This window comes from Tribolium madens, unplaced genomic scaffold (assembly GCF_015345945.1).
Source record: "Tribolium madens isolate multiple individuals breed KSU strain unplaced genomic scaffold, Tmad_KSU_1.1 Scaffold_96;HRSCAF=242;Tcas5.2_LG5, whole genome shotgun sequence".
Classification (NCBI taxonomy): Eukaryota; Metazoa; Arthropoda; class Insecta; order Coleoptera; family Tenebrionidae; genus Tribolium; species Tribolium madens.
In genome coordinates, this window is record NW_025401068.1 from 12,850,448 (window position 1) to 12,872,712 (window position 22,265).

The following is a 22,265-nucleotide window of genomic DNA, read 5'->3' on the forward strand; positions in this document are numbered from 1 at the left end:
CGAAAGTTTAAGAAAAATTGTATACTGTAATAAAAATCAGGATCCTTTCAAATAAAAAATAATGTTATTAAATTTAGAAAAAAATAAGTGTAAACTTTAGATTTAATTTAATTTCATAAAATTTTATAGAAAAAATTATAAAAATGGCAGTTCCATAATCAAAATCCTTCCAAATAGAAAAAAATGTTCTTAAATTTAAAAAAAAAATAATAAAAAGATTAGATTTTCACAAATTTAATAAAAATATAATACGTAGTACCGTAATCAAGATCCTTGCAAAACAGAAAAAAATTTCTTAAATTCAAAAAAAATAGTGAAGAGATTATCAAAAATTTAATAAAAATAATAGAGACGTAATCAAGATCCTTCCACATAAAAAAAATTCTTAAATTTATAAAAATGAGTGAAAAGATGATCGAAAGTTTAAGAAAAATTGTATACTGTAATAAAAATCAGGATCCTTTCAAATAAAAAAAATATTATTAAATTTTCAAAAAAATAAGTGTAAAGTTGAAGATTTCATTTAATTTCATAAAATTTTATAAAAAAAAATATAAAAACGGTAGTTTCGTAATCAAAATCCATCCAAATAGGAAAAATGTTCTTGAATAAAAAAAAAATTGGTGGCAAAAGATTTTCAAAAATTTATTGAAAATAGTAGTAGTACCCTAATCAAGATCCTTCCAAACAAAGAAAATGTTCTTAAGTTTAAAAAAATGAGTGAAAAGATTATCAACAATTTAATAAAAATACAAGCACCGTGGTCAGATACTTTTCAAATCGAAAAATGTTCTTAAATTTTGAAAAATTCTAAAATTAATAAAAATTGTTTTATTTATAAATTTAACATAAAAACTAAGTACTAACTAAAACTGCGTTTTTTATATTTTTTGTTATTATAGACAGTTTATTTCTTTTATTGTTAAGTTTTACACTTAATTGAGAAAACAACATTTCAGCTAGTTTTTTATTGCATTTTGATTTTACAAATTGGTCACATTTCGTATCCACTCTCTAAAGGAGTAAGTTTTTGTGTATCCTGAAGGATCTGTGCTTTCGCACCCATTACCACTAATGAAACTGGCAATCCCCACATGTCGCAAACTGCGACTCACAGGATCATTGTCCAAAAGTGGGCTTCCAGTGTCCCCCTACAGCATTACTGTTAAAATTAATTCATATTATTAATAGCAAAACTCACAATACAAGTTCCCTCATTAAACTGTCCTGCTACGCAAATCATATGGTCAGAAATTTGGTCCCCATAAACTGCCACACATTCATCATTTGCTATGGCAGCCAATGACACATATTGCAAATGTTCGGAAAGTGCATTATTGGCTACAAATTACGCTAAAAATTGAATCAAAAATTAAGTGGAATAAATACAGTCACTAGTCTGCCCCCATCCAATTCCTGTAAGAACAGTCTCATCGTCTGTATAATCATAAGCTAACAAAATCCGCTGTATATAATCTACAAAAAATGGATCAAAAGTGTCTACTTTAAGATTTTTGGTTTCACCATTGTACAAAACAGATTCTCTTAGTTTTACAAGACCAACATCATTCTCGAGTGTGTCTGGATTAAAATCTGGATGTAAAACATATTCAGACGATGCTAGAATTTTACGATTTGAATCGTTTCCTTGCAATGTGTTTGATCCCAAATGTACTGTAAAAGACACAGCACTGAAACTGAAATAAAACAGGTGTTGATTTATTCAAATTTACTTATTGACGCATTGACCAGCTGTTAAAATCCACTGATTGCTAATAAGGGCACCGCCACAGAAATATCTACCGGTTTGGGTGTTGATGTAAAGGGCTGCTGAAAAAGGATATTGACCTGCTTTAGCATCCTGGCCGCCAATTATGCGAGATGCTGAAAAAAATAAGTTCAATTTTTGTTTATCTTGCAAGTTCACCAACATTTTATTGCTTGTACGTTCTGAAACAAAAATGTAGTTGAATTATATTAAATGAATTCATACAAATTAATTTACCCAAATTGTGAATCCAAGGAATAAAAACAAGTACAATTTTAACGCCATTTCTTAGTACATAACTACCTAAATGTTTATTGCTAGTTTAGAGATTTATATAGTTAATATCTTGTTTATGTCGATTGCTTTTGTAATCTTTATACATTTATTGCATTATTTTGTTATTAAAAACAAACTTAATCGCATCTAAAGTTTCAGAAACAAATGTGTATTTTTTTCCAATGTACATAAACTTGAATCGTTATTTTTTTATTGTACTTTTAAGATAGAACTTAATTTTTATTAACATCAGTTTTTGATTTTTGAAAGTGTATGTTAAATGGTCAAATTAAAAAAAAATACATAGGACGTTCATACCAGGTGAATAAAAAGTATGGAACCAAACGTTTTTTGCTTAAACTATCTATTTTTTGAAAAAATTAATTGATGAGTGATAAAGTACTATAAAAATGTGATGATTTAACAAGAATAAAAGTTTTCAAAATTTCCTTTTGTTTTTGAGTTCTATAAAAAAATATTTTTTTAAATGGCAACCCACTATAAAATCAGATAAACTCTAAGAATTACAACTATCTGCTTTATATTTAAATTTTTCAAAAAAAATTTTTCACATAAATTGCAATTTTGACAAAAAAAATGGTATAACTCAAAAACAAAACAAAATTTCGTTCTGAAAATACGATCACTTTTTTTGTATTACTTTAATTTATATTAATTATTATTTTCTGGAGGCAAATGATTAAAAATAAAACCGCTTTGTTCCATACTTTCTATTCATCCTGTAGATACTAATCTAGTCTATCGCCTAAAATTATTTTCGTATACAGCGTGTCTCAAAAATAAATTACAATACAAACTTGTATTTTTCTAAATGAAACACCATATGTTTCTTAGTGTTTTTGGATGTAGATTTTTATGACAGTGATTTTAAGCTAAACTTTTCTTGGTCGATTTTGCTTAGTTTTAAAAATAAGACGGTTTCTTTGACGAAAACATGCATTTTTTAAAAATTTATTACACAAAAACTAAGACATCTAGAAATATTTTTTTACTGCCGCAAAGAAGGTACAAGCTATAAGGTTGTAACATTTTTTTCAGTGTGTTTCATTTGCAAAGATAAAAAATGAAGGCGTTTGTTAAAAATTATAATTTAAAAAAATTAAATGGAACACCCTATTTATTGTTTTTGCATTTAAAAGATTATTAAATTGCCTTTCTAAAATTATTTACTTTTAGGTGTTTATAATCAATAACTAAAAAGAGATGGAAGAAATATAACTTAATAATCACATTTGTCTTAAACTGAATCTATTATTCTTTATTTCTACAATAAAATAATTCAAATTTCAGTTTTTATAACGACTTTTACAATCTCTTCTTAATTTATTAATCCTTACTAAAGCAAAATACTAAAAAATTGCTACAACTGTAAATTATGTACTTTCTTCTTTGCAGAAGTAAGAAAAAATTTGTTCTAGCTGTCTCAGTTTTTGTGTAATAAGTTTTTAAAAAGTGCATGTTTTCGTCAAAAAAACGTATTATTTCTAAAACTAAGAGACATACGCTGATTCATTTAAAAAACACAAATTTGTATCGTAACTTATTTTTGGGACATGCTGTATGGTTGAAAATAAATTTAGGTGATGCACTAGATTAGTATCTATCAACTCGATGCAACACCCTGTATATTACTTAATATCTCAAAAACTATTGATCGTAGAGCATTTTAACTTGTTGCATATTATTGTGTTTAGCGTGTAATTTTACATCCCGAAAACTATATTTCAAACGTTTTCACAAACAAAAGTTGATTGACCATTTTTACAAAAAGCATAAATTTAAAATTTTCGATTTTTTAAGAAAAAATTTAATAAAATGCTTTTACGATAATTTTATGCTTATGCTCTCTTATTACGCTTGTTTGAAATAAGAGAAAAAATGCGGACTGTGATAAATAGTTATTGAAAAAATCGCTGCTAAAATAGCAAAAATCGCAAAAATATTAATTCGACAATAACTTCTAAACTAATATAAATTTCGCAGTTTTTTCAACACCCCGGAACATTTTACAAAAGTCCGGTACAAAAGCTAGAATTAACAAAATAAAAATAGTAAAAATTTTAAAATACAAAGTATTTTAAGTATCTATAGCTATTATATTTTGAATTTGCGACATTTTTATGCTTAATTTTTTGGTTTTTATTTTCCAATTTAATTCAGATATTTAGTAAAAATGTATTACAAAATAAAGTGAGTGTTAGGATGCTGTTACATTTCTTATCCAGTCCAAATAAGGAAAAATTCTGGTGTATCCAGAAGGATCAGTACTTTCGCACCCATTCCCACTAATAAAACTCGCCACTCCCACAATCCAGAAAGAGCGACTCACGTATTCAACTAATGGAGTACCATTATCTCCCTAAAAGCAAATTACAACAAAATTGACCACAATTGAAAAAAATACACACCGTGCAAGTTCCTTCGTTAAAATTACCCTCAACACAAGCCATAGTGTCAGAAATTTGACTTCCATAGATCAACTGACATTCAGCATTTGACAAAATTGTTGCTTTAACAAATTTAAGATGTTCAGAAAGTGATGAGTCAGCTGCAAAATAAGCGTGAGAAGGAGGAAAACAGCTCAAGAGGCAATTTACAATCACTAGTTTGACCCCAACCAAGAATTGTAACTTCAGTATTGTTCAAGAGACTAACTGGGGGCAAATTAATTGGCTGAATAGTCCCTGAAATTTTAAATTAAACAACAAAATAACAATAAAAACTTAACTTGCAAGTGTACGTAACAGGCATTCTTAGTTTAATCAAGGCAATATCATTTTCTATTCTATCTGGGTCAAAATTTGGATGTACGACATACTCAGAAGAAGAAAGAGTTACGCGTTCAGGATCTGTGGTTGTAAGAGTGTTTGACCCTATTTGAATAGTGAAAAGGATGGCACTGAAACATAATTTAATAACTTGAATAAAAAAATTGTGAAATTACCCATTAACGCAATGTGCTGAAGTGAGAATCCATTGTTGGGCTATTACAGCTCCACCGCAGAAAAATTTACTAGTTTCAGTTTGTACGTGAATTGCTGCAGCGAAAGGGAAATGTCCTGCAGGTGCGTCATCTCCTCCAATTATGCGAACCCCTAATTTCGTAATTAAAAAATAATAATAATCAAATTATTTTATTTAGTTTTACCAGGTTTTGCTTTTATAGACACAGCTGAAAAAGCAATTATAAAACAGGAAACCAAAATTAGAAGATTCATTGTTGCTGGCGATACTGATGTAGAATCTCGAATTTAAAATTACTTATAGATTTATCTATCAAAACTGTATCTTTTTATCTTTGTTTGTTATGTAGATAGAATGACTTGTAATAAAAAATAAACAATAAATAAAAAATATATACAGGTGACCTTTATATGGTAAAATTAAAAAAATATATATACGACATTAGTCCATCGGATAAAATTATTTTCAATTACAGTGTCTCAAAAATAAATTTCTATACCAACTTGTGTTTTTTTAAATAAAACACCATATGCCTCTTAGCGTTTTTGAATGTAGATTTTTATAACAATGTTTTTAAGCTAAACTTTTATTGGTCGATTTTGCTTAGTGAAAAATAAGGCGGTTCTTTGACGAAAACATGCACTTTTTAAAAATTTATTGTACAAAAACTAAGACATCTAGAAAAAGTTTTTTTTACTATCGCAAAGAAGAAGGTACAAGCTATTAGGTTGTAATATTTTTTTAGTGTGTTGCATTTGCAAAGATAAAAAATAAAGGCGTTTGTTAAAAGTTCAATAACTTAAAAAAATTTAATGGGACACCCTATTTATTGTTTTTGCCTTTAAAAGATTATTAAATTGTCTTTCTAAAATTATTTACTTTTAGGTGTTTATAATTAATAACTAAAAAGATATTTAAGTTAAACATTAAAAAAAATAATTACTATTGTTTGAGTAGCCAAAAAGTGCACAGTTGCACAAGAGATGGAAGAAATATCACTTAATAATCACATTTGTGTTAGACCGCATCCATTATTCTTTATTTTTACAATAAAATGATTTAAATTTCAGTATTTTAACAACTTTTACAATTTCTGGATAAATCAAGGGTGGAATTACTGTGGTTGCCATAGCCTCAACAATACCCAGATATTGATAAACATTTTTGCTACAATTAATATTGAATGTTAAATATCTTTTTTTTTCATTTATCAATTCTAGACATTAAAAGTTAATTTTTTTAGATAGACAATTTATCAATCTATTAGACGCAAAAATAAAAAATAGGGTGTTCCATTTAAATTTTTTAAGTTATTTAACTTTTAACAAACTTCTTAGTGTATTAATCTTTGCAAATGCAAAACACTAAAAAATTGCCACAGCTTTAAATTCTGTACTTTCTTCTTTGCAGAAGTAAGAAAAAAAAGTGCATGTTTTCGTCAAAAAAAAACGTCTTCTTTCTAATATTGAAAAATAAACTTCTTCAAACTTTTTATGACTTAAACTCCCTACAAAAGTAAAAAAGATGTTAACAAAAATTAACTATACTTATTACGAGTTACTATATAAAAATTTCTGTATCAATTTTAACAATTAGGTATGTTATTTAATCAAAAACGTGCTACCTTATTGTTGCATTTTTTATGATTCTTTTGAAGTCCCTACCTGACATTGCTAAAAACATGAGTAAAGTCTATTTTTTATAACAATACAGTTTATTACAGGGAATGATGATCAATATCGCATTGAATGCACGCAAAAATGTATTTTTCATCTAACTCGGCTTCAATAATCACATGAATTGTGTCAAAAATAATTCGAAAATAACAAATTTACCAAAAATACAGTTGCTACAACAAAAATTTTTCATATGTGATAAGTTCAAAATTTTGTTTTTTGATTTTCCTTATGTTGTTTAGACACCTAATAAATTCTATAAGAAATTAATATAAAATAGGAAAAAGTTATATAAAAATCACTGTTTAAGAATTTTGTAATAATTGTAAAAATACGGAAAATAAAAATAGAATATGTTTCTTAATAAATAATACAATTGGTTTTATTTATTTTAAATCATTTTGTTATTTGGATGTTTTCACTTACCCTAAAAACACTTCAGTCACAATAAGTCATAACCATTAATGTCTAATTTTAACAATTGTCCCCAAGAAAGTTCATGTCAAATGCTATGAATACATAATTGGACCCTCCAGTCATACCAGTTAATTAAAATTTAATAATCAGCTTGCTTTAAAACAAAAAAAGCCAAATCAAATAGAATTTTTAACAATAAAAAAGCTTTAATTACAAAGGGCAAAACGATAAAACATTTAAATTCAGTAAATTGTGGGCTTTTGAAGATAAAAGTCGGTAAAACTATTTTAAATTTTTTATTTCCATTGACCTGTCCGGATGTAGATTTCAAAGGAATCAAAGCTACGACTTGGGTCATTGTTTCAGCAGCACTAGACAGTAAAAGAAGTAAGTTGAAAAAAAAACTTTTCCACGTTAATTACGTTTCAGAAAAAATTAAATGGAGTCGAAATCTTTACGATCTTACTTTAACACAAGTTTGAAATGTTACAACTTGTACGGTTTGACTTCAAACAGCCCTCGAATTCGGAAATTTTTTTCGACTTATGTTCTCTACCCCTTAATGCTCAGCTTATATGCCATGGTTTTGTACAATCTGCGCTTCAAACACCGCCACATTTTTGAGTTTGCTGAAGTTTCAGTTTCAGCCACGACTTTCGGAAATGTAAAATGCGGAGTGTTTTCTTCTTGGTTTCACTGTGTCGCTTTTAGATTTTGATCAGGAAAAGTCTGGTCGTTTTCAGCGGCTCTTTGAACGAAAATGTTATCGACAAGCATGACAAATTTTGGAAATACAATTCTTTTACTAAAACTGTCGCAGATAAATGCTACCGAAATATGGATCTTTGTCAATTGTTGATAAACATGATCATGTTTGGCACCACGATTTCCATTGTAGTTCATTGCAGTTTGCCTTTTTTTTTCAAAGATTTATTGCTACCACAGTCTAGTTGGATTCCTGGAAACAGTTCCATCGCCAGAATTGTCCTCTACATCATGGAAGTTATTGTTTACATCGAATGTCTCATTCTTATGGAGATGTTTGATGCGTTTTATCTGCTAATGACCGTTAATCTTAAAGTACAATTTATGCTTTTGCGTACAGCTATTGAATCGATTAGTGTTGAGAAAGAAGGTGAAGAAAAGTCGTGGCAAAAACTGAAAGATTTCTGCAAGTACCACAAATTTTTGTTGAGGTAAGCACGCATAATTTCTGAGGAGATTCTCATCTGGTTTTTAGCATGCATAAAACTATAAACAAAATGTACTCACAATTTTTTCTTTATCAATATTTGCTTACAATTTGGGGGACTTGCACAACGTTGTTTGTCATCTACAGCAAGTAATAAACCCTGAAATGTCATTTCAGGCAATTAATTTGTTTTTTTCAGATCTTCGACTCTTGCTCAAATCACTGAAAGCGTATTTATCGGTTCGATAATAAACACTTTGCTCATTATCATTTTTATCCCTGCCAGCGACATAGAAATCGAAGTATGAGTATAAAATAATTAGTGAAATGAAATAATAAAGTGTTTCAGGCTGAAAAAGTTGCATTTGCGATTTATGGAATTGATTGGTACAACAGCAAGAATATACAAATTCAAAAATTTGTGTTATTTTGGCTAATGCATGCCCAGACTCCTGTACAAATGTCAGGGGCTGGAATGTTAAATATAACTAGGTCTCAAATGCTTCAAGTAAGAGTTTTAAAGTTTTTGAAAAACTTCTTATGAATAATTTTAGATCCAACGTATTGGATATTCTTTGTCAACATTACTATCTAAGCTGTCGTAATTTGTCTCAACAATTTAGAATTTTCTAGTTTTTGTAATGTAGGTACTAGAAAGAGTTAATGTTGTAGTTCTCAAACAATAAGTGCAACATCGTTTTAGCTGTAGAATAAACAAGTATGGCACCTAATTCCAGAATTTATTAAAGCACATCCTATTTATTAACTATTGTTTAATGTTTATTAAAAAAAGTAAGAGTTTTCGTTTTCCTTAAGAAACACAAACAAGGTAAGTACAAAAACAAGTAAAAAACAGCAAAAGTAGACAAATAACGGACCAAGCTATATTCTTTATCAGCAAACGTTACAAAAGTGACCACTTTTATGACTAAATCACAAGTAAAAGTTTTTCAGCCATAGAGTATTTTTGCGCTTAAGCGTTTTTACTTTTTCCTTGTCATTATTGACATTTACCAATGCTCTTTCTTTCTTGTCTTTTTCTCATCAACATTTGACATTTTACACTACTAACTGCACTTTAAGGTTGAACTACACTGAATAAAAAAATAAATCGTTATTTAAAAATTCTGAAGAAAATATCATAACTTGTTGATGGCCTTAGCTGCATTATACAAAGTGGTTATAAATGATTTTCATCTAGCCAGCTGTGAATTTTCCATGTAAAATAAAAAATGCCGCTTTACGAAAATAGGGGTACCTACTTGTTTTAACTCAAAATTACTCAAAAAATCGTCGTTTACTAAGCATCCACTTCGAAAATAGACTTCAATTATAAACTTGTTTTCTTCCAAAGTACACATTACTATCAATTATTATTGGAAATTAGTTGAAACAATAAAAGTTTAATTAACAACAATTTATTATTAATTAATAAGTGACACTAATGACAGAACTAAAGCTTTCAAAAAAAGTAGAGCGGCACAAATCAAGTTACATGCAAAAAAATTCCAAAGCTGGCTAGATGAAAATCATTTAGAACCACTCCGTATATTAATTTGAAATTTTTTGTCCGTGCCGGTTAAAAATAAATTTAAAAAAACCTCTACTTTTGGCCATTTTATTTTTTTATAAAAAAAACTGCTCGGAAGAATTTTTTGATTTATTTTTGGTGTATTGTAGATTACCTGTTTATGTTACTGTATTTTTTTCATGCAATTTAAATAATGCGTTTTTTCATATAAAAATTAAAACTATTGAATTTTGCAATCCGTTACAAATACTCAAAATGAGATAAAAACTCGGTGTTACTGTGTGTAAGGTACTTTTTTAATTCAGGAACAACATTAAATTGTAAAAAAACAATTTGTTTACTGTATTTCTTAAAAATTCAATTTTTCTTTTTTTCATTTGAAATCTTGTTTGTACACAAGCGACAAATTCTTCCGGTGGTACATTTTGGAACTGGTTAAAGACGGAACGGTAGAGTAAATAGTTTGAAAACTATAATTTTGTAATTTTCTGTAAAAAGACTAAAAATTGCAAAAATTTCAAATAAAAAGAATAATAATTTTTAATTAATTATGTAATATATTTTTTATTTGTTCTGATTCATTTTTTTTCTGTTTTTAGATATCGAAATTAAAATAAACAAAGCAAAATTAATTATTTGAAAATTGAAAATTTGAATTTGAATTGAAAATGTTGCATTTGACTACAAGTGATTAAAATTACTGCAGACACGTTGTATAATACATTCTGTTTTTTGTCTTATTGATTTAAAGTGTCTACAAAATAAGTTAATGTGTTTTTTTTTTATATTTTTGATTTTCTTTTTGTATTAAGAGTCAAAAGTTTAGGTGGCCAAGAAAAGTAAACCATGACAAATTATTTATTTGAATTCATTTCATTTATGTCTTTTTAAATGTTTTTCCTCAAAGTTTTTACTTTTTCTTTTAAAAAAATAAGGAATTTATCGAGTGTTCAAAGAGATTCGAATTTTATTACCAACTGTTTATTGTATCAATTAAGGGACTAACAATTAATGTATTACTTTTTATGAGAGAGATAAGATAAAATTAAAATAATAGAATAATAAACTTTTTAGTCGAAAGTGTTGTAGTAAAAATACAGGATGAAGTTTGTGCTAAGTTTTTTATTTGCTTTGCTTTATTTACGAAATAAGGTAAAACTCAATGTAAATATTGTAGCTAAACTTGACCAAATAAATTTTAGAATGCTTTCGCCTTCATTGAAGACAATATAGGTAAAAAATTATACCATTAATTTGTACAGGGTGGTGCATTTTCAATACTATTAGAAGCAAATGTTTGAAACTACGTGGTTAAAAAAACATTCCTATTTTCATCTTTAATTCATAAAACTTAACATGTACTCATAATTTTTTTGGGCTAAAGTGGTATTTAAACGAATTATTTTTCAGTAAATATTTCTTTAATTTTCCAACAATATAGTTTTTCACTTGATATTTTTTTCTGAAACATATGTATTTTCAGAAAGTCGTATTATTGGAGGAAAGGTTGCAAAACCTGCCCAATTCCCATTCATGGCGGCTCTCAAAATTAAAACCCCAAGTGTTGAGTACTCCTGTGGGGGAGCTCTCATCCATGAGAACTGGATTCTAACATCAGCTCTTTGTTTATATCAGTAAAACTAAGACATTCGATTTTACTAAAGCTCAATAATTTGTTTAGGGCCAATAATATCACTGTCAATCTCGGCTCAAATAGTCTGGAAGAATATGACCCCAATCGCGTTCATCGCTTTGTGGAATCCTCTGATTCAACAGTAATTATTCATCCAGATTTTGATGCAACAGCTCTTAAGAACGATATAGGACTTATCTATATCACAACCCGAGTCCCACTTTCCGAAAATGTTCAAACAATTAAACTCGCTTCAATGAATTTACCCACAATTTTAAAAGCTACAGCGCTAGGGTGGGGCCAGACCAGTGACGGTATTTCTTATTTTAGAATTCAGAAAACATCTGTCATTAACAATTTTGCTACAGCAAATACAACTTTAGCTCCGGAATTGCGATATGTTACAGTTGATATCATAACGAATCTTGAATGCAAAGCAACTTTTGGCTCACAAATTACCGAAAATATGGTTTGTGTTAGAGGAAGTAATATTGAAGGTCCTTGTTATGTAAGTTTTCACTTTAATTGCAATGTTTTATTAATGTTTGTTTAAAGGGCGACACCGGTGGCCCGTTAGTCGTCAGGCCCTTAGGGTCCCCCGTTGTGGAACACGTGGGGATATCAACTTTTTTTAGTGGAAACGGTTGTGAAAGTGAGGATCCTTCTGGATACACAAGGACGTTTCCTTACGTAAAATGGATTGAAGAAACAGTCAATAATAAATAAATAATAAACGATCAACAAAAACTTTTATTTTATCTTTGCAGCAAGTAATAAAACAATAAATCATTCCGTGTATTATTTATTATCACGTGCATTATTGCAAGGTAGAAGATAATAAAAAATAGTGTGTGAGGAAAAGGTGTGTTAAAAAAGTACAATGAAATAATTTGGTGTGAACATCACAGGACTTTCCTTATCCAACTTATTTGGAAAACATCCTTACGCAAAACTAACGTTTGCGTTAGTGCCACCTGCCGGATTACACGCGAAATAGATCATAGTTGCCGCGGGTTCGAATCTGGGGTGCAATTTTTTTAGTTCGGTACTCATTATTATTTTTATTTTATCACATATTACTGTTTAATAAGGTATATTTCATTTTTTATCCCCAATATCCATATATTGTTTTTATTTTTTTTAAATTGGTTTCTTTTTAACTTTTATTTTAACTTATGTCTTTCTATTTATCTTAGTTTCATAATAAAATACAAAATCATAGTTATTTATTATACAAGACGATAAAGAAACTGTTTATCTACGAGTGAAAAGGTTAAATTTACGAGTGATGAAGTTACGAGTGAACTTTTTTCACGTATAATATTTTGTTTTATTTTCTACTCATGTACCAGAATTTCTTGAATATAAACAGTAGATAAAAATTACTTTATTTCACTCGACGATAAAAACTACTTTATCTACTGAAATTAGTTGATAAAAACACTCTTTAACATTGAGTACAAAATAAAACATTTTAGTTATTTTATGTTTAGAATTTTTTTATTATAAATAACATGCATGTAACTAAGCTAGAGCTAACAGAGAAGAATGAATATTATATTTGTATATGTATTTTTATGAAAAACTAATAAAACAAAAAAATGATTTCAGTGAAGTTTCATGCTGTGTTTTAAACTTTTAGTTCTGGAACATTTTTCATACAATTTTCCTACATTGTTAATTACCTAAACATAATTACTTTTTATATGAATTGTACACACACAAGATGCAAAACAATAAAATTGTGCCACAATCATCGCTAAATAGTGAAAAAAATTGTTGGTAGTTTTTCCGCCGAAAATTTAAGGTGCCGTTAATAACGTTGAGAATGAAACTCCAATACGTTGAATCTGAAATTCAGTTTAAGGAAAAAGTCCAACAAAAGTGATATTTTACTTGAAGCATTAAAGTTCTGTTTATTGTTAGCATCCCTCCTCCAGTCAATTGAACAGGAACTTGTGCTTGCATAAGCCAAAAAAAAATAAACTTACGAATTTTTAAATTTCTCGTGTCGTAGAAGATAATAAAAAGGTAGAAGATAATAAAAAATAGTGAGTGAGGAACTCGCGCCCCATAGAACAAAGCCATATAAGGTAAGATACCAAGAACATGAAAAGAATGTTAAAAAAATTTTATCTATAAAAATTTAGAAATTATAGAAGTTTAAATTTAAAGGGTAAGGTACCAGGAACATAGAAAAAAATAAAAAAAATCTATCTATAAAAATTTCAAAGTTATGAGAGTTTAAATTTTGCACTTTGACTCTATTTATTTCTGTTGGAAAAATAATTTTCCAAGTTTTTTTACTACAGGCTGTTAGAAGAGGAAACAAGGAAGCTGTGTACTAAATTGTAACGCTGTTTAATATTATTTTGTGGCTTTTATTTTCAAATTTTTTATATTTTTACTAAATAATTGTGAAAAAAGATAATCAGAATCATTAAATAGACATAAAAAATGTCAAATGTCAAAAAATAAATGTCTACTTTTTTTGACAGAATTTTTTAAACCTTATTTCACTGATCCTGGTAGGTATATTATCTTACCTGAATTTTTTTTCTGGGGCGCGAGTTCTGACACACCCTGTATAGCTATCTTCAGAGTTAAAAGCTTTTAAGATTTTTTAATGACCATAGCTCCATATAATCTTTTTTTTTACATGGTGTTGTGAGGCGTTGTATTAAATACTCAAAATCTTTCTTGTTGTTTCTTTTTTACTTTTATTTTAACTTATTTTCTTCTATTTTTCTTAGTTGCATAAAAAATACAAAATCAACCTTTTCAGTTATTTATTTTTAGAAATTTCTTATTATAAATAACGTGTAACTAATCTAGAGCTAACAGAGAAGAATGAATATTATATTTGTATATGCATTTTTATAAAAAACTAATAAAACAAAAAAATGATTTCAGTGAAGTTTCATGCAGTGTTTTAAACATTTTGTTCTGGAACATCTTTCATACAATTTTCTTATCTTACATTGTTAATTGCTTAAACATAATTACTTTTTATATAAATATAAACACACACAAGATGCAAAACAATAAAATTGTGCCACAATCATGCAAAATAGTGAAAAAAATTGTTGGTAGTTTTTCCGCCAAAAATTCAAGGTGCTAATCCCGTTAATAACGTTGAGAATGAAACTCCAATACGTTGAATCTGAAATTCAGTTTAAGGAAAAAGTCCAACAAAAGTGATATTTTACTTGAAGCATTAAAGTTCTGTTTATTGTTAGCATCCCTCCTCCAGTCAATTGAACAGGAACTTGTGCTTGCATGAGCCAAAAAAGAATAAACTTACGAATCTTTAAATTTCTCGTTTCGTACCAGTTGATATTGTAAATATGAAAAACCAATTTTTCAGCCTGAAATAAAGTGGTTTACAGCCGTCGTCTTACTTTTACACTTACTTCGATTTCAATATTGCTAGCGGGAATAAAGACCATTACGAGTAAAACATTTATTATAAATGCAACAATTATACTTTCTAGAATTTCAGCAATATTAGATGAACTATAAACAAGACTAAATAAAAATAGAAATTTACTGTAAGTACCCACCGGTCAAATATAATAAATAACGGAATGCAGGTTCCCAATATGGTGAGAATGTAATTACAAAGAAAAAACTCCGAGTAGATTTTATTGAGTTTTTTGTGCACGCTGAAACTATAATTAATAAAAATCAATTTTTAAACAAAACTTTACCTTAAAATAAAACTGTGATACTGGCTATATTTTTTCAATTTCGCCCAGATAATTTCCTCTTCACCGCTTTTTAATTTAATAGAATCAGCCGCTTTTTGTAAAAGGACAAATTGTGTTCTAATATTCGTAGCGATTAATAAATAAAAACCGTCAAAAACAACGACATAATTGATACATTCAACGTACAGTATCACTAAGAAGAGATAAATAACATCTCTAGCTATAGGATTATTTTCAGGAATCCAACAAGATTGAGGCAGCTGTAGACTTTTTACAAAAAATGGTGATATGCTGTGAAGTCCTACAGATATGGATGCATTCATCAGAAGAAATTTCAGGATAGAAACACAAATTTCCATATTTTTTCTTAGTTTTGTTTCAGTGGATTCGCCAAATAAGCCATAATTCCAGTAATGAAACTGCTGTTCTAAAATCTCCTCATAGAGCGAACTGTTTTTCATCAACAATGTCTTTCGCAGGACCATCTAGAAAAGTCAAATGTGTACACTGAAAATTCAAATGTGGTGATTTACATGTAAAAAATAACAGATTGAGATAAACACTTCGGTGATTTCAAAAATGTTGCTGTGACGATAACGGATATTGTAAATTGTCATACCGAAAATGATCAACATGATTGGGTAAAGAATATACACTGAGAGCACCCTCAAAAACCCATTACTCGATTTTCGTAAGCCGCTTAAATTGTAACATTTCAAAACCAACCAAAAGTAATCTTCACTCATTTTGTAGTTTGCGTGGTTGATGGAACACAATTCGGGTCACAATGAGATCAAAGAAAAAAATACTAGCTTAGACAACTTTTCAGTTTTACGAATAAAAAGAGAATTTTTCATTATCCCTAGTTTAAAAGTTTCTAATTACTAAGACATTTATTTAAAAATTCTATTTGAATTTTGTTCAGAAAATTTTGTTTTCAGACAAACGCCTTATTAAATGTTAATTAAGTGGTAGAGTTGTAAAGTTTCAAATTAATTATTTATGATTATTTGACACGAAAATTTGGTTTTAATCGTGATAAAAGACAACTCTTTATTGTTACAGTATTAGTTCTGAATTCGAGAATGGGTGCTACAAGACTTAAAAGGTGAGAAATTTACAGTATAAAATAATACTGGAGATAAAGAGTAAATAGACAAAACAGATTTCGAGTAGTATTCACCATCATTAATAATAGTAGAATATAATTATTTTTTTTCAGAAATTAAATATTTAATAGTTTGGTGCAAAAAAGTTATTTAAAATTTACTTACTTAGAATATACTGGAAAGTTTTTTTCTTTAAATTCACGCTCGATGAACGATTTTGAGAAATTAATTTTGTTCTTATCAAATCAAATATCTTTATTAGTGGTAAAATACCTCAGTGGCATTTACACAAGTCTAGTGAATAAAAAGTATTTTTGTCGTAAACTAAGCACTTTACGAAAAAATTAATTAGTGTAGTGTAAAGTACAATTAAAACGTGACCATTTGTCAATATTTTATTTATTATTTATTTTTCGAAATTTCTTTTAGTTTTCGAGTTTTGGATTTTTTTTTTATAAATGGCAACCCACCATGATAGTTTTTCTAATTAAAGATTATGATCTAAAAATGACGACTCCTTCGGTTAGACAATAATTGCCTCTGGTATTACCAAATACAGTTTGATTTAACCCAAATGGAGAATAGCTGATGTATGACACAATTAGCATTATTTTCGTTGGAACCAAATTTAATTTTGACGAGCCATTTTATGCCATTTGATGGGTTTTATGTTAAATTTTAACTCAACAGGACCGTTCTTTTTTGAAGATAAAACAGAAATTTAATTATTAAAATCATCATCTTTTTGACCATGCCATTTTACCTTTCGAGCTGTCATTTTATTTAATGTTCCACAGACATCCGTTTTCGAATCCAAGATACAAATTAGTCAAAACAATAAAACTATAATTCAGTATGAGTGAAAAAAGGTATTTTTTATTGCAACAATCCGAGAAAGATAATTTTGTACGTTTAATAAGAAAACGCAATGACTTTAACATTATTGTATCTCCATCACTGTATCTGCACCAGTACAAAAACAGGTAGCTAGGATCAGAAAATCTTAATATTCGTAGGAGTAATCTGAGTATGATTTTTGCTTTTTGTTCTCTGCCAAAATTAGAGAATCCCGTCAAGATAACTCCTGAACCAACTTTCTCTTTTTTCCTAGAATTCTATAAAGGAACCTTGGAATTAAGACTTACACTTTTATTTATTTCCATTATAAATTATATTTTAGGAGCAGTTCTTTTTTAGAACAAAGTAATCTAGTTACGAATTTATAAAATTATATTTGAATTTTTAACAAAATTGATTTTTCCCGATTCAAAATATTGATAGCATGCATCTTATCTTATGCAAATGTAAATCCATTTTGTCACATACATTTACACTAATATTTAACTTATAGATCAGAAGGTGCGAAACTAAATTGAAAAAACTAATTCTTGGTATTATCATCTTTGTCAATGTTCAAATAATTAATTTTGCTTTGTTTCTTTTAATTTCGATGACAAAAAACAGAAAGATAAATAGATGGTGACGCCACAATGATAGTTATAATAAAAGGAATCGGAACAAACAAAAAATATATTACATAATTTATGAAAAATTATTATTCCTTTTATTTGAAATTTTTGCAATTTTTAGTCTTTTTACAGAAAATTATAAAATTACAGTTTTCAAACTATTTACTCTATTGTTTTGTAGATGGCATGTCTCTAGCCAGTTCCAAAATGTACCACCAGAAAAATTTGTCGCTTGTGTACAGGGTGCTGCATTTTGGATGTCCGAATAGGGAATCTCCGAAACTAAGAGGTTCAGCCAAAAACGAGTGATACATTCTGGGGCTCATTTTTTGAGAAAATAATATTGGTTAAAACCGTATCCCGCTATCGTGTTTTGTTTTCGACTTACAGACAAAAGTTGACATTTTGGCGAAATCTAAAAAAAATTATATCTTCGTTATTATAGAAGATACGGATTTCAAATAAAGACATTATACAGGCACTTTTTTACGAGGAATTTAATAATGTAGTTAACAATTTTTTTCAGTTATTAGTTTAGCCGTAATAAGATAAACTTTTATTTTTTTAAATGGAAATCATAGTCGGCTATGGCAATTTTGAAAAGCTTATTTTTTTCTGATCTAAAAAATATATATTTGTAACAAAATATTTTTTTATAACTATACTTAAAAAGTGAAATACATATTTTGTATGATAATAGTTGGCCATGGAAAAACTATTTCACTCCAAATGTGTAAATAATAATCAATAAGAGTTTTGTGAACTGTAAAATAGATGAAAAAATATATAAAATTATAAAGATTTAAAAAATACGATACGGTAGAAGCATTGAACAAATATTCCAGCGCCTCAGAACAAAATTATTACATATTTTTAAAAAATCCAAAAATAGGAAAAACAAATGTGTCAACAGTCAACACAATTAGAAAAAACATTTTTTTGGTGATCTAATGGAGGTAGGATAACGTTTCACATAGATGGAATTTGGGTATTTGAATAGAAATATCGTCATTTTTGTGTCATATAAAATATATTTTATTAAAGAATTAAAGCGGCTTTTTTTTTACAACACTCTATGTATCACTAGAAGTTGCAATAATAATGTTAGCTTGTTTAAAAACAAAGAAATGTTATTAGTCGCCAATAAGTTGATTTACAATTTATTTTGCATCTTTTCCATTACTTAGTACTTAGAAAACTATTTCATTAGTGACACTGGTTGAATATAATATAGTTTAAATCCTTTTAGTTGAAGATGCAACATTTTTTCATGGCCAACTGCGAACAAAAATCAAAGATAATTTTTTGATAAAAATATATTATAATAATTTGTTACAAATATATATTTTTTAGATAAGAAAAAAACAAGCTTTTTAAAAATGACAGCCATCTATGATTCCCATTTAAAAAAATACAAGTTTATTTTATTACGGCTAAACAAACAACTGAAAAAAATTGTTAACTACATTATTAAATTCTACGTAAAAAAGTGCCTCTATAATGTCTTTATATCAAATCCGTATCTTCTATAATAACGAAGATATAATTTTTTTTTAGATTTCGCTAAAATGTCAATTTTTGTCTATAAGTCGAAAACAAAAGACGATAACGGGATGCGGTTTTAACCAATATTATTTTCTCAAAAAATGAGAACCAGAATGTATCACTCGTTTTTGGCTAAACCTCTTAGTTTCGGAGATTCCCTATTCGGACATCCAAAATGCAGGACCATGTACAAACAAGTTTTCAAATGAAAAAAGAAAAATTGAATTTTTAAGAAATACAGTAAACAAATTGTTTTTTTACAATTGGATGTTGCTCCTGTATTAAAAATTGCAAAATTCAATAGTTTTTATTTTTTTATAAAAAAACGCATTATTTAAATTGCATGAAAAAATACAGTAACATAAGTAGGTAATCTACAATACACCAAAAATAAATCAAAAAATTGTTCCGTACAGTTTTGTTATAAAAAAATAAAATGGCCAAAAGTAGAGGTTTTTTTAAATTTATTTTTAAACAACATGGATAAAAAATTTCAAATTAATATATATGGCTGCTAAGACCATAAAAAAGTTATGATAGTTTTTTCAAAATTTTTAAATAACGATTTATTTTTTATTCAGTATAGTTCAAAGTCGCCCGATACCACCACGTAACAACCATATAAAGGGTAAGATATGTTGTTGAATTTATAAATAAAAAATCTGGAATGGTAAATAGTTTTTTTTAACTGTGAAATAAAAAATTGCAAAACATATCTTAATTTTTTATTGTTAAAAAAATTATCTAAATCTGTGTTACATTCTTGATCCAATCTAAGTAAGCGTAAGTTCTCGTGAATCCTGAAGGATCCGTACTTTCACATCCGTTTCCGCTGTAGAAGCTAGCAACTCCATGATGTTGCAAATACGTTCCACCAATCAAGCGCACGACCAAAGGACTACCGGTGTCCCCCTTAAAAAAATTAAATTTCTGTAGGTACAAGTTCCCAAATAAAAATTTTACTTACAAGACATGTTCCCTGATTATAATTGCCATCAACACAAACCATTTCCTCGGTGATTTGACTTCCGAAAGTCAATTTGCATTCCTCGTTTGAAATAACAGCCAAGCCAACATACTGAAGTTCAGGAGCCAATTCAGAGTCCTCTGAAATTGCAAAATTGTGATATTTTTTCAGACTACAGTAAGGAACCGTACCATCGGTGGTCTGTCCCCATCCAAGAGCCGTGGGGTTGGCAGAATTGGCCAATTTACCAGATGGTAAAGCGATGGGTTGGATATAGTCGGTGAGTTCAACTGGTAATCGAAGTTTGATAAGTCCGATGTCGTTTTTGGAAGTGGTGGGGTCGAAATCAGGGTGTGGAACCACGTGGGAAGTGGCTAGAGTTACGCGATTTGGATCACTTCCGGTTAGCTTGATGGACCCCAAACGAATAGTGAGAGTGATAGCACTAAAATTATGATTGATTTTATTTTGAAAAAATCAAAGAAATCAATAGTCCTACTTATAAACACAATGAGCAGATGTTAAAATCCACTCATTGCTGATCAAAGCTCCACCACAGAAAAATGTGCTAGTTCCTGTTTGGACATTAATAGCCGCCATGAATGGAAATTGGCCGGCATTGGCGGTATTTCCACCAATAATACGCACTCCTTCAAAAAAAAAAAAATCTAAATGTCTATTAATTAAAATCATTTTTTACCTGTGCTTTTTTTCATCATAGCAGGAATTTGCTAAAATTAAAATTGTGATTATTTGCAAGTTTTATTCCAAGTGTTACCTTAGCCCAAATGGAGGCAACGCAGAAAAGTAGGACAGCGAAAAATTTCATCTTGTTTGGGGAGTCTGTTAACCCTTCCTAACCAGCGTCGAACTAGGACGACTTAATTCAGAAATGACTGTTTTATAGGAGATCACAAATTCAAATTTATTTATCTTATCGTCAAACTGTTATCTGTTTTTATTTAGTAATTTAGTTTGTTTCAATATTTTAAGTGGTTACTTCCCGCAAAATAATAATATTGTATAAGATTTTTGGACACTTGCCACTTGACTTTTATAATTATCATCGAGTTGAATAAAAATCAATCAATTACGAACGCTTTCGTTGTTTTTTTTCAAATTTCTAATCACTGTTAATAGTACATTATGTTATTAGGAGTAAAATTGATGGTTTTTGTTGCCGAACGTAGTGAGGCAAATAATTCAGCTGAGGTACTCCGAAAAACATATAGTACTATTTTATCCGCAAACGTATTCAAATTGAGAGTAAAGAGCAGAATTATAATTAGCAAGTAAATAAACAAAATAATCAGGACGCTTTGCAAGTACTGAAATCATATCAACACTTATTACGAACATCACGGGACAGTGTCAAAATTTGTGTTGAGATTTTTGAAAGCGTTTATTAATTTAACTAGTGCAGTTAGTAGTGCAAAATGTCGATTACTGATGATCTACAATGTATCTTTTCAAAAACTGAAGCAGCAAAAAAAAACAAGAAAAAAAAACTTTTGTATATGTCAATAATATCATGGTAAAATTAAAAACGCTCATCAAAAAACAGAATTTTACTTCGTGCCTGAAAAGTGAAACTTTTACTTGTGACTTGTTTATTTATTTTCCTCCCATCAGGAAATAAAATGACGTTTTATTCCTCCGTTTTTGACTAATAATAATCTGTTACTTATTCCCTCGGAAATAAAATAAATGAAATACCGATTTATTTAAATAGTTGTTTATTCCCTTATTGATACTTACATAAGCAACTACCTAGTTATAAAGTTGATGTTTTTAATATTAGGATGTCAATTATAAATCATAAAAGAGTATTATTTATCCACACGTGGATTAGTAGATTAAACGTGGATTAAAACAAGTGTTTAGTGTAGATTATTAGTTATTACTACTGGTAAAAATAAAAAATACAGCAGAATCAATTATCTTTAATTAAATACCGTTTAAAGTATCTATTTAAAGTTTCTTAAAA

The 22,265-nt window shown here is 28.4% G+C and overlaps 6 protein-coding genes across 6 annotated transcripts; 2 read left to right on the top strand and 4 right to left on the bottom strand.

The window, feature by feature from the left end:
- Window positions 1–953: 953 nt before the first annotated feature.
- LOC123013071 (brachyurin-like) lies at window positions 954–2,133 on the bottom strand. The gene is made up of 7 exons (XM_044411397.1): window positions 2,006–2,133; window positions 1,932–1,950; window positions 1,734–1,884; window positions 1,525–1,691; window positions 1,390–1,476; window positions 1,202–1,341; window positions 954–1,151 (listed from the first exon to the last, which is right to left on the bottom strand). The coding sequence occupies exons 1-7, from the start codon at window positions 2,051–2,053 to the stop codon at window positions 984–986; spliced, it is 780 nt and encodes a 259-aa protein (XP_044267332.1). The 5' UTR covers window positions 2,054–2,133; the 3' UTR covers window positions 954–983.
- A 2,016-nt stretch (window positions 2,134–4,149) lies between these two features.
- LOC123013058 (brachyurin-like) lies at window positions 4,150–5,308 on the bottom strand. The gene is made up of 6 exons (XM_044411370.1): window positions 5,214–5,308; window positions 5,010–5,160; window positions 4,798–4,964; window positions 4,663–4,749; window positions 4,474–4,613; window positions 4,150–4,424 (listed from the first exon to the last, which is right to left on the bottom strand). Exons 1-6 carry the CDS (start codon window positions 5,281–5,283, stop codon window positions 4,263–4,265), a joined length of 777 nt encoding a protein of 258 aa, XP_044267305.1. The 5' UTR covers window positions 5,284–5,308; the 3' UTR covers window positions 4,150–4,262.
- Window positions 5,309–7,561: 2,253 nt separating this feature from the next.
- On the top strand, window positions 7,562–8,991 carry LOC123013389. Its single transcript, XM_044411879.1, has 6 exons — window positions 7,562–7,786; window positions 7,834–8,318; window positions 8,363–8,464; window positions 8,514–8,616; window positions 8,664–8,822; window positions 8,869–8,991. Exons 1-6 carry the CDS (start codon window positions 7,562–7,564, stop codon window positions 8,917–8,919), a joined length of 1,125 nt encoding a protein of 374 aa, XP_044267814.1. The 3' UTR covers window positions 8,920–8,991.
- Window positions 8,992–10,901: 1,910 nt separating this feature from the next.
- Window positions 10,902–12,269, top strand: LOC123013202 (brachyurin-like). Its single transcript, XM_044411596.1, has 6 exons — window positions 10,902–10,997; window positions 11,048–11,078; window positions 11,329–11,479; window positions 11,527–11,792; window positions 11,847–11,986; window positions 12,034–12,269. The coding sequence occupies exons 1-6, from the start codon at window positions 10,947–10,949 to the stop codon at window positions 12,202–12,204; spliced, it is 810 nt and encodes a 269-aa protein (XP_044267531.1). The 5' UTR covers window positions 10,902–10,946; the 3' UTR covers window positions 12,205–12,269.
- Window positions 12,270–14,587: 2,318 nt separating this feature from the next.
- Window positions 14,588–15,934, bottom strand: LOC123013990. The gene is made up of 6 exons (XM_044412875.1): window positions 15,722–15,934; window positions 15,189–15,673; window positions 15,042–15,143; window positions 14,892–14,994; window positions 14,688–14,846; window positions 14,588–14,641 (listed from the first exon to the last, which is right to left on the bottom strand). Exons 1-6 carry the CDS (start codon window positions 15,932–15,934, stop codon window positions 14,588–14,590), a joined length of 1,116 nt encoding a protein of 371 aa, XP_044268810.1.
- Window positions 15,935–20,023: 4,089 nt separating this feature from the next.
- On the bottom strand, window positions 20,024–21,159 carry LOC123012726 (brachyurin-like). The gene is made up of 6 exons (XM_044410824.1): window positions 21,057–21,159; window positions 20,979–21,009; window positions 20,778–20,928; window positions 20,470–20,723; window positions 20,279–20,418; window positions 20,024–20,223 (listed from the first exon to the last, which is right to left on the bottom strand). The coding sequence occupies exons 1-6, from the start codon at window positions 21,105–21,107 to the stop codon at window positions 20,056–20,058; spliced, it is 795 nt and encodes a 264-aa protein (XP_044266759.1). The 5' UTR covers window positions 21,108–21,159; the 3' UTR covers window positions 20,024–20,055.
- Window positions 21,160–22,265: the final 1,106 nt, after the last annotated feature.

Excerpts from the sequence above, each read along its gene's own strand:
- LOC123013202 (XM_044411596.1), top strand. The coding sequence starts at position 10,947 with ATGAAGTTTGTGCTAAGTTTTTTATTTGCTTTGCTTTATTTACGAAAT. Across the intron at positions 10,998-11,047 it reads TGCTTTATTTACGAAATAAG|AATGCTTTCGCCTTCATTGA; the intron begins GTAAAACTCAAT and ends AATAAATTTTAG. Across the intron at positions 11,079-11,328 it reads CTTCATTGAAGACAATATAG|AAAGTCGTATTATTGGAGGA; the intron begins GTAAAAAATTAT and ends ATGTATTTTCAG.
- LOC123013990 (XM_044412875.1), bottom strand. The coding sequence starts at position 15,934 with ATGAGTGAAGATTACTTTTGGTTGGTTTTGAAATGTTACAATTTAAGC. Across the intron at positions 15,144-15,188 it reads TATCACAGTTTTATTTTAAG|CGTGCACAAAAAACTCAATA; the intron begins GTAAAGTTTTGT and ends TTATAGTTTCAG. Across the intron at positions 14,847-14,891 it reads CTAGCAATATTGAAATCGAA|GCTGAAAAATTGGTTTTTCA; the intron begins GTAAGTGTAAAA and ends ACTTTATTTCAG.
- LOC123013071 (XM_044411397.1), bottom strand. The coding sequence starts at position 2,053 with ATGGCGTTAAAATTGTACTTGTTTTTATTCCTTGGATTCACAATTTGG. Across the intron at positions 1,477-1,524 it reads AGAATCTGTTTTGTACAATG|ATTATATACAGCGGATTTTG; the intron begins GTGAAACCAAAA and ends CATTTTTTGTAG. Across the intron at positions 1,152-1,201 it reads TTAATGAGGGAACTTGTATT|GGGGACACTGGAAGCCCACT; the intron begins GTGAGTTTTGCT and ends GTAATGCTGTAG.
- LOC123013389 (XM_044411879.1), top strand. The coding sequence starts at position 7,562 with ATGGAGTCGAAATCTTTACGATCTTACTTTAACACAAGTTTGAAATGT. Across the intron at positions 7,787-7,833 it reads CAGCCACGACTTTCGGAAAT|ATTTTGATCAGGAAAAGTCT; the intron begins GTAAAATGCGGA and ends TGTCGCTTTTAG. Across the intron at positions 8,617-8,663 it reads CCAGCGACATAGAAATCGAA|GCTGAAAAAGTTGCATTTGC; the intron begins GTATGAGTATAA and ends AAAGTGTTTCAG.
- LOC123012726 (XM_044410824.1), bottom strand. The coding sequence starts at position 21,107 with ATGAAATTTTTCGCTGTCCTACTTTTCTGCGTTGCCTCCATTTGGGCT. Across the intron at positions 20,929-20,978 it reads TATGATGAAAAAAAGCACAG|GAGTGCGTATTATTGGTGGA; the intron begins GTAAAAAATGAT and ends TTTTTTTTGAAG. Across the intron at positions 20,224-20,278 it reads ATAATCAGGGAACATGTCTT|GGGGACACCGGTAGTCCTTT; the intron begins GTAAGTAAAATT and ends AATTTTTTTAAG.
- LOC123013058 (XM_044411370.1), bottom strand. The coding sequence starts at position 5,283 with ATGAATCTTCTAATTTTGGTTTCCTGTTTTATAATTGCTTTTTCAGCT. Across the intron at positions 4,614-4,662 it reads TTGGGGTCAAACTAGTGATT|CTGACTCATCACTTTCTGAA; the intron begins GTAAATTGCCTC and ends CTTATTTTGCAG. Across the intron at positions 4,425-4,473 it reads TTAACGAAGGAACTTGCACG|GGAGATAATGGTACTCCATT; the intron begins GTGTGTATTTTT and ends ATTTGCTTTTAG.